The 9971-nt window shown below is 51.6% G+C and overlaps 1 protein-coding gene across 1 annotated transcript; it reads right to left on the reverse strand.

Annotated features, from left to right (window-relative positions):
* Nucleotides 1–729: 729 nt before the first annotated feature.
* ASF1B (anti-silencing function 1B histone chaperone) lies at nt 730–9949 on the reverse strand. Its single transcript, XM_060633587.3, has 4 exons — nt 9372–9949; nt 5050–5165; nt 2309–2485; nt 730–1924 (listed from the first exon to the last, which is right to left on the reverse strand). The coding sequence occupies exons 1-4, from the start codon at nt 9478–9480 to the stop codon at nt 1718–1720; spliced, it is 609 nt and encodes a 202-aa protein (XP_060489570.1). The 5' UTR covers nt 9481–9949; the 3' UTR covers nt 730–1717.
* Between the last annotated feature and the right edge of the window lie 22 nt (nt 9950–9971).

Below are 9971 nucleotides of genomic sequence, written 5' to 3' on the forward strand. Positions count from 1 at the left end.
TGGGGAAGGGGGCTGTCTTGCGCACTGAAGGTTTAAAGGCATCCTGTCTCTATCCACTGGATGCCAGTAGAAGCCCCCCTACCCCCCCGCAACCATCTCCAGACATTGTTAAATTTCCCCCCACTTGAGAAACACTACAGAAGACCCAAACAGAAGGTGCCAAGAGGGGAGGGGGGCTGGATGAGCCAGCTATCTTGACTCAGAGGGCTAGCTAGTCTCAGGTCTACGAGCCAATTTGCTGTCCTGCCTATAGGCTTCTACAACCTGCACCCTATCCAGTAGCTGTCTGCACCCATGTTCCTAGGTCCACCAGTTTCTGGGAGGTAAGTGTCTGGGTACTTCTGTGAATTATGGGGAAACGGCTCACCAGCCAGACCAGTCTACCCTGGGCTGTGGGGTTACAAAGTAAAGTAAAATTTAGTATGTTGCTGTGTGTGTCCTTGGAGCATGATGTTAACTTCTTCCTGTGGGTCAAGGTCAAAGTCTAAAAACTCACTGGTTATGCTCTATCCGGAACAGCTGGGTTGCTTAACTTTTGACAAAGAAAAATCCCTCCCTGAACCTCAGTCTGGAGTACAATTAGGTAACCAATTAAGACTAGGGTAAGAAGCTAAGCAAGGGAACACAGGACAGTCAACCCACTGTCTGGGGCAAGAGCCCCCTCAGCACGTCACGAGGAGAGATGGACAAGAGATGGTCAGCCCACCTAAGACAAAAGCAGAAACGGTCTAGATGAAGTGCTTTTTATTTTTAGACCAACCAAACATGTTTAATATAAAAACCTTTTAATATACAAACTGCAATCACAACAGCATCCACGTAGCAGCGAGAGGGCCGGGCGTGGCAGGGGCAGCATGGCAGGAGGAGAGGTTTCCAGAGTCCCTACTGTTTCCTGTGCCTGTAGTCTTGTCTGTGGCCTGACAGCATGAGGTCTTTGCAGAGGGGCCCGATGCCGACACCGAGATGGACAGAGCACAGCGGACTCCTCCAACATGCCATCCTCCCACTGTGACAGCCTCCAGGGAAAGCCAGATCCAGTTAGGAGATGACAGGAAGGTGGCTGTGACTGAGAGTTGGACCATCATTCCTCAGCATCCTGCTGAGCACAGCTTTGGGAACAGAGGTTTTCCAGAGGCTGTTGGATTGAAAAGACCTAAAAACTGTCCTGGAAGGACAGAAATTATGTCCAAGTCCACCTTCTAACCAAGATTTCTTGCCTGTGACTCCAAAAAGCTGGGTGGATCTGCTCAGATGTTTGGGAAGGGACAGGAATGACAGCCTTTGTCTCAATAGTGCTGGAGCCTTGCCAGACATTGACCAAGAAAGTCTCAAGGCAGGGCAGGGAGGTCTGTGGGAAGAATTTTGGGTCAGTGGTATTCACAGGACCATGGTGGCACAAAGGCCTGCAGGCAGAATTTATAGTGTGTGTGGAAAGGAGAAAAGACACAAGTCACAAAGAATTAAAAACTGAAGTACCCGCTTCTTACAGGCCTGGGCAGTAGAGGTAAGATGATCCTTCTGGGTCAGGGTTGGGAGAGACCTGAGGCCCGCTCCTTCCTCAGAGCCATGTCTGCCTAGCCTTGGTGTATCTGATGGCCCCAGAGTCCTCCAGATGGCCTCCATGGGACTGTCTGGGAGGCCCACCTGTCCCCTCCAGATGCTCTAGGAGACTGGCCACAATCCCAGCTGGGCCCAGGTTGGGCCTGGATCCCTGCAGCTAGATGCAGTCCATGGAATTCTCGGGGAGGAGGCCAGGAATGCAGCCAGGGAGACCCAAGCCCTTGATGGGAGCACAGCTGAGGGGGAGGCCACAGCCCAGGGCAGGGTCCTGGTTCTCTATGGCTTCTATACTGTCCATGTTGTTGTCCCAGTTGATGTGGAAGCGGGTCACGCGGGGGTTCGAGGCCAAGATGTTCCTCTGGAGCTGGGGCAGAAAGAGGAATGTCAACCCTTGTCGGCATGCCCTCTCATTACTCCCACAGAGCCGGGGCCCCCCCAAAGCCCTGCCCCAAAGTTAGGAAGAACAGATCTCACTTATTCCATCTCCATCAACAACTACATGTAGAACTCCAGGGAGCGCCTGTGTACCATGACTTAGGGCTGGGACCTATCTAATCTTGATTCTGCGAGGGGTGCTTCTGAGAAACAAAAGACCTTTCTCTCTCCAGTTCTAGTCTGGAGCTGCAAGATCTGAGGATGGCTTGAAAACCTTCAGAAGTGACCTTGGCTCCCAGTTCCAATGAGTCAACTCCCCCAGGTGCAAAGGAGCCAGCCTGTCTGAAGCAGGAAGTGCAGAGACAAGCCCCACCTGAGAGAAGTCTGGCTTCAGGGGTGGGTTCTCCCGCAGCTCGGGATTGGGGTATTCGTTGTTGACATAGTAGCCCACACGGATGAACTCCTGTCCGTGGTACGTGCAGGTGATGAGGACCACGGTCACACCCACGGCATCGGTCTCGGGGATGAGGGATGGGTTGGGGGCGTCCGCCTAGAGGAAACACATCCTGGGCCTTAGTACTGATTGCACAGCCACACCTCAACCAGGAATACAATGATTTTCAAGCAACACATATTTTACTGAGCCAAAGTATGGTCTCTGCCAACGGGAGTTTTTAATCGAGTGGGGAAGACAGAATCAATCCTGCAAATGCCTGTAAAATGCTCAGTGTGACAAGTGCCACAAAGAAGGAAGTGGTGCTGAGGAGTGTAGTCAGCATGGGGGAGGGCAGCATAAGATAAGGCTGAACAGGTGGGCAGGTTGGTACCAGGCCACCCAGGGTCTTTTGGACCAGTTAAAGGCTCAGGAAAGACCAAGAATGTTTAGCAGGAGATAAGGGGTCTGTGAAGAAGACTGGCAGGGGTGCCTGGGTGGCTCAGCTGGCTAAGGGTCTGACTTGAGCTCAGGCCGTGATCTCATGGTTCCTGAGTTCGAGCCCTGTGTTGGGCCCCTTCCCTGCTTATGCTCGCTCTTACAGAAATTAAAAATTAAAAAAAATTTTTTTTTTCAAAATTGAGTCAACTCTCAGGGCGCCTGGTGGCTCAGTCTGTTAGTTGGTTAGGCGTCCAACCTCGGCTCAGGTCATGATCTCAGTCCATGGGTTTGAGCCCTGCGTAGGGCTGTGCTGACAGCTCAGAGCCTAGAGCCTGCTTCGGATTCTGTGTCTCTGCCTCTGCCCCTCCCCTGCTTGTGCTGTCTCTCTCTCTCAAAAATAAACATTAAAAAAAAAAAAAAAAAGGAGTGGCAGTGTGGGACACTGTGACAGGAGGACGGCCGGCTGCTGTTAGAGCAGGGATACTGGGCAGGAGGTTACAGTAGTCATCCTGGAGCAGGGACAAACTTAAACCAGGAAGTAGAGGACAGACGTGGACAGATTTGGGGTGTGTTGTTATGGACAGGAGCAGCTGTGTAACGGGTGCAAAATGAAACCAATACAACCAAATGAAACATGGGGTCCCTTGTTCACAAGTTAGTAAGTTTCAGCCAGCGACAGCAGAACATTGTGCCGGGTGCAAGGCCCTTGTGGCTGCACGGGCCGAATGCTCAGGACGCCAGCCCTGCTTGTGGAGTGGAGTAGGCGGGCTCACTGGGGCCTGGATACAGGTGGATGAGGTAACACCTCCTAATAGCACGAAATGGAGTTGCTTGGACTGGGGTGGGAGGAGCAGAGGGGGAGGTAGGTGAGGATTTGAGCAAAGCCTCTCAAACTTCAGGGAGCGTTAAGAATTGCCCTGTACCTGTGCTCCTGCAGCCCCTGTGGCACTGGATTAGAGTCATGTAGCAGCTATAGTGAATCTTCATTTGTGAATTCGCCTTCTTGCTAATTAGTAGTAGTTACCTGTAACCTCAAAATTGGGGTGTTTTCGTGGTCATTTGAAGACATGCACAGAGTGGGGAAAAATCTTGAGTTGTCTGATGTACGTGTTCCCAGGGGAGGTCATCACCTCACCTCATCTCAGCACATACTGTAAATGAGCATCCTTTTTGTGGTCTTTTTAATGCCACGTTTCTCACATTTTGGTGCTTTTTGTTGGTGATTTTGCAGTTTAAAATGGCCACCAGAGGTGCCTGGGTGGCTCAGTTGGTTGAGCGTCCAACTTCGGCTCAGATTATGATCTCACGGTTCGTGAGTTCAAGCCCCGCGTCGGCTCACTGTTGCCAGTGTGAGGCCTGCTTTGGATCCTCTGTCCCCCTCCTTCTCCGCCTCTCCCCCACCCATGTGCGTGCGTGTCTCTCTCTCTCTCTCTCTCTCTCTGTCAAAAATAAACAAACATTAAAAAAAAAAAAAGGCCACCGGGGCGCCTGGGTGGCAGTTGGTTAAGTGTCCGACTTTGGCTCAGGTCATGATCTCACGGTTAGTGAGTTTGAGCCCCACGTCAGGCTCTGTGCTGACAGTGTGGAGCCGTGGAGTGTGGAGCCTGCTGCTTCAGATTCTGTGTCTCCCTCTCTCTCTGCCCCTCCCCCCTCTCACTGTCACTGTCTCTGTCTCAAAAATAAACATTAAAAAAAAAAAAAAGGCCACCAAGCATAGTGCTTACTACTGTCTAGGGTCCCTAAGGGCAAGAAGGTGACGATGTGCCTTATGGAGAAAATACGTGTGTTAGATAAGCTTTTTTCAGGCATGAGTTACAGTGCTGTTGGCCAGGAGGTCAATGGGAATGAACCAACAATAATACTAAATAAAGGGTCTTTAAACAAACACACATAAAACAAGCTTACGTGTTTACTGGTTGACAGAAATAGGACCTGTAGGAACCTAATCCGTATTTCTTGCAGGGGCAATGGTTCGGTATTCGTTAATTCAGCATTTACAGCGACCTTCTGGAACATAACTCCCGTGAATAAGGAGAATCGACTGTGAATCAGTGGCTCATGGTGACAACGATGACACAGAGGTGGAGGAAAGGGAAACGTGTGAAGTACTTCTGAGAGGTCACACAGTTCTTGAAAGCAAGAGCCAGAATTCTGAACCTGAACCACTGAACCACACCGTGTGCTTTTGGACAGAAGAGGAGAATTCTAGGTGCCGAAGCCTCAGGCCTCGTCTCTCTTACCTGAAAGATGAACATGTGTCTCCCTGCTGGAACAGGCCCAACCAGCACGGAGTCTAGGATTTGATCAAACTCCTCACTCTCCGCTGAGCCAACATAAATGATCTTCCACTCTAGGTCTGTAAGGATATGAGGTGTTAGGGACTCGAAATAGCTGGGGAGCACGAAGGCAGGGGAAGGGTCTTCTCTCGAGTTTTGGACAGATCCTTAATATACTGGAAGAGTTTTATTCTCAAGAACACCTGGCATCTCCTGGGCACTAAGTGCTGGGCACCACTGTCCTGTACACTGGAAGGGGCACGAGCCTCTAATTCTAGGGGGGGAATTTCTCCTGTGAGCCTAGCTTTGCCAAGCGACCTCGACTCTGCACCTCTGGGGGAACTCGGGGATCTCAGAGCCTGAGGGTGAACCGTATGGCAGAGGTTGAATTAGGCGCCACATGACAGAGGCGTGCTGAGGAGGGAACAGCAGGGAATTGGGCCATTTCAGGGCTCTGCCCACTGGGTGCTGGGATAGGAAGCAGCATCCTCTTTCACACACAGGGACCGGTGCCACCGAACTGAATAGATCCCTCGACAACTGGGGCATGGCAGCAGATTCCAATCCAGCAGGAGAGCCAGACAGCAGGAGGGGGAAGACGAGGCCACTGGGGGAGCCAGCCAGTCCCCAGGTCTTCCAGATCAGGCACCAACTCATGCCGGCTCTTAGACCCTTGGGTGACAGTGACTCAGTCAACAAATGTGGCACCAAAAGATGATCCTCCGAACCCCAACTCTTTCATCCCATCCAGTGGGGGGATCTCATCCCTGAGTATGTTCTAGCAAGGTGAAAGGAAAAGTGCTTAAGGAGAGACCCGGCCCATCAAGCGCCGGAAATCCCTGGTCACCGCTGCCTCTTGCAGGAGGTCCAAGTGTATCAGGGGCAAGGTCACGCTAGTACACGGAGGCTTGGCAGGAGACCTGAAACTTATTTTGGGTTCTTTGAAATTACACAACCCACAGCTCCAGCAGCCAGGGGCGGGGCGGGGCGGGGGGGAAGTTTCACAGGAAGTAAACTGTTGTTGAAGTTGCCCTGTTTCTTGGTCCAGTGTCCCACAAGAGCATCCAACTTTGGAAACACAGCTATGCGGGGCCCCAACTACGGAGGTTTGACACCTGAGCCCCGAGCTCTTCCTTGATACACTGACTTTCTGTCGCTTTGCAGTTTTACCCAGGCCCTCTACGCAGGAAAAAGGAGCCTGAAGGAGAGCAGGCCCCGCGTAGGCCACAGGCACTTGATGTCCAACACCACTGGCAAAACCTAAACGGCGACCGGAGTGGGTGCTGACCGGAAGAGAAAGCATGCTGTGCTGGCAGCCAGGCAAACGGGCCGCAACGGCTCCCTCAATGCGGGCCGTTAAGAAATCAGAGAATTAACAGAAGGCCATAGTGAAATATTGACTCAAGGGTTAGAGGAGCTGCTGAAGTCATCCATGGAAGATAGCAGATGATTGAGATAAAGGCCTACAGATTGGATCAGCTTAAACTTGCCAGAGTGTTTTAAACAGAAGCATTCCTAAGTGGCTTCATTTTGGAATATAACCATTCTTTAGAATTAGATGTGGGACATCAATCACCAATACAGCACAAACTCATTCCTCTGGACTACAGGACTCAATTGTACCTATGAAACATGGTGCACCTAACTTTTTAGGCAACTTCAAGGGTAACTTGACAATATTCAATTTTGTCTTCACGCTCTAACTTTACAACCGAACACCTGACAACATGCTCCTCCACTATATATGAAAACAAAACCTAAACCAACAACCTGATTAAAGCCATGCAAAAAACTATCGTTAGTTGAACTAGCTGGAGAATGTTTCCTGTCTTAAAACACAACACAACACAACACAGAAACCGCCCATGTAGGAGGCTTTTTTCTGTTTATCACTTTGCCGTTTTTCATAATCATATAGACGAACCCTGGTCTGACCACGGTGACAGCTGTGGGTCAGAACATCTGCTTCCATGACTTATTCAAACAGCAGCTGTTGAATTTCTCCATGAAACAGAGGAAAAACACACGAAATGTATTAAACGTGGACCTATGCCTTGGACGCATCTATTTCCAGTTGCTGAGGAGAGAAAAGAACCAAAGGGGCCCAGAGCCCTTGGGAAACACGGTCAGCCAGTGACTGGGGGTTGGGTCTTTTGTCAGGTCTTCAGTTGCCAGTGTCAAGGTGACAGGACCGAGATTTCTCCAGAATCGGAGAGACTCCTAAAGCCAGGCCCCCTCCATCTGTTTGGGAGTCAGGAAACGGATTCTCTCTGCTCCATGGGAAGAAGTCCGGGAGGAGGCAGAGAGCAAGTTGGCAGGTCAGAGTCACGGATAGCCCTAGGGACAGAACCAGAGTCTGGATTTTCAGGCCAGAGTTTGCTTTCCAACTTGAATTTCTCTGAGCAAAAGCTTTATTGTCTGGGTGTAATTAGTAATAGCACTCTCCTCATTCTCTTTTGAGAGTGTTCTGGTGTGGAAATAAATTCTACGCTCAGTTCTATTCATGTTCCATTTCTAAAATGAGGGATGCATTCTTTCTTTCCTGGGTTATAGTAAAAGCGGAGAACTGTGGACTCAGGACTCAAGAGACAAACTCTAGTGTCAATACTTCTACAGACCGGCTGTGTGACCTTGGAGAAGTCATCTCATTTCTATTAAAAAACGACCAGCGGTGGACTTGTGCCTTTCCTGCTCTGAGTCTATAAACAGATTAGTAAAGTAACAGGGCAGGGGTTTTCCTAGGAATAAAACTGCTAGATAATGACAATGCAACCATTTTTAAATGCAAGGAGCGCAAACAGGCTGTTTGAAACCCGATCTCCTGCCTTCTGGGAACTGTGAATCCCTTAACCTATTAGCTCCTTACATCTCCTCCTGGCTTTAAAATTAAATCTTATTCCACAGTGTCATTCTACACTTTAATTATTTATTTACACCCTGCCTTGTTCCAGAAAGGATTTAACTGGGCTTATTCTATAGTTAGTCACAAGTAGATTCCTTAATTTAAAAAGGAGAAGAACCTCGGAGAGATGGATCCATCGGCCCGGCCCAAAAGCACACAGATCTCAAACCGTATCTGCCCCAAGCTAATCCAAGTGGCTGGCTTTTCCCACAAACCACCCACCTACCGCCGAGAGGTGCTAGTTAGCACACCATGGCCTCACAGATCTCCACCTCCTCAGCGGCTGTTTCTTCTCCTTTAACCACCAAGTGGAGAATTGGTCTAATGGAGTACTTCCTTCCTGAAAGTGGTGCCAAGAGTCCCTGGGCAACCGTACATTTTAGATTTTTATAGACCTTTACTTGAAAGGTCTTTCATTCTTTGTGGCTTCCGTCTTCTCATCTGTGAGATGAGAGCCATGTCCACCTTTATAACACACAGATGAATAAGTACGTCTGTGAAAGCACCCTGGAAAAGATGAACAAAAAGTTCTGACCTCTCAGCCGGTTGTTTGAAGCCAGATAGCGTCATGGCTCAGCCTGGCCCACCCAACCCCCCCGAGACTAGGTCAGACCATCAAATGTGTTGGAAGAAGCGCCCGAGGAGATCAGCTGGAACCTGGTGGGCAGACAGTGGGAGCCGGCTAAGGCTTGCCTGGCTACGCCACCCCTCCAATAGGAGTGTTTATCAAAGCAGGCAGAGAGGAGGGAGGGACCGAAGCTGGGGAGACCAAGTTATCTTGCAAGACTGGAGCTGGAAACCTGCCCTGCCTCCCCAGGTGGGTCTCAAGAGTGGAAAACTGGGGCCTAGCTAAGGAGGTGGGAAGTCAGGTTCTAGGATGTGTGCTTCGGGGTAGAAAACAATCAGAACGGGGTGGGGGTGGGGTTGTTTTAAATATCAGCAGGCTAGGGAGGGGACTGGGAGACAAGTGGGGAGATAGGGGCGAATTAGGTCTTGCCACGGGGCAAAGGGATTTCACAGGGAGAAAGGGTGATAGAGGGGCTCAGTTGCGGAAAAAGGGAGGGAGTTTGGGGAAGATAGGGTGACTGAAGGTCTCTGCAGGTTAAAGAGCGGAGACTGAGGTCTCTGTAGAGAAAATAGGTGCCCAGCAGGAGCTCCACAGGAAAAAAGAGGGGGGTGATGAGGTCTCCACAGGGATAACTGGAGTGACCCCGGGCAGGGGGTTGGGTTGGCCATGGGGTGTCAGGGGTAGTCTCTACAAGGAGGCTGGGGCTGAAGCGGAGGGAAAGAGGGAGATCAGGGTTGGAAGGGAGATCAGTTGTTTCACGGGGGAGGTCGGGGTCCGCCGGGGGGAGGGGGAATCTCCACACAGGCCCAGCCTCACCGTCCGCCAGGGCCTCACTGCACTCGAAGCTGATCTCGAACCGGAAGGGGCTGTGGAAAGGGCTCGGATTCTCCAGCACCGCCACGTTCAGCACAGAAACCTTGGCCATCGCCTTGCCGGGCTGCGGCAGAGGCCACAGCTGGGGCCGAGCCCGCGCCGAAGTCCTCTGTGGTCAGCCGGGTAGCGTTACCTAGAACCGCTCCCGCCTCTTCTGTCCGCGGACTGAAGTGCGTATTTGGTCCGCGCGCCTCCTTCAAATAGCCGGCCCCACCCTCCGGCCAATCACCGTCAACGCTTTCCGGCAGCGCGAGCACACCCTCAGCCAACCCTGGAGCGCGGGGTCGGCGCGCGCCGAGCCTCCGCGGACCAATCAGTGGAGCTCCCTCTCCGGGATGCGCGAGGGAGGCGGAACCATTTCTTGGCTTCTTCGGGTGTCCACCGGGAGCCAATCCCCAGCGTCTCCGACTTGGGTGTCTAGGGAGGGGGTGGGCGGAATCACAGAGCGGGGCTCCTATCGGCCAATCCCGAAGGTTCCCGCACCGGCGTGGCCCGCGCTTCGCCCAGTCCTTCCGGGAGACTCATCCCGGCGGAGGGCAGCGC

The sequence above is a fragment of the Panthera onca genome, chromosome A2 (genome assembly GCF_046562875.1).
Source record: "Panthera onca isolate mPanOnc1 chromosome A2, mPanOnc1 haplotype 2, whole genome shotgun sequence".
NCBI lineage: Eukaryota > Metazoa > Chordata > Mammalia > Carnivora > Felidae > Panthera > Panthera onca.

Coding starts and splice junctions, on each gene's coding strand:
- ASF1B (XM_060633587.3), bottom strand. CDS start 9,480: ATGGCCAAGGTTTCTGTGCTGAACGTGGCGGTGCTGGAGAATCCGAGC. Junction 5,166..9,371: donor CAGTGAGGCCCTGGCGGACG/GTGAGGCTGGGC, acceptor ATATCCTTACAG/ACCTAGAGTGGAAGATCATT. Junction 1,925..2,308: donor TGAAGCCAGACTTCTCTCAG/GTGGGGCTTGTC, acceptor TTTCTGCCCCAG/CTCCAGAGGAACATCTTGGC.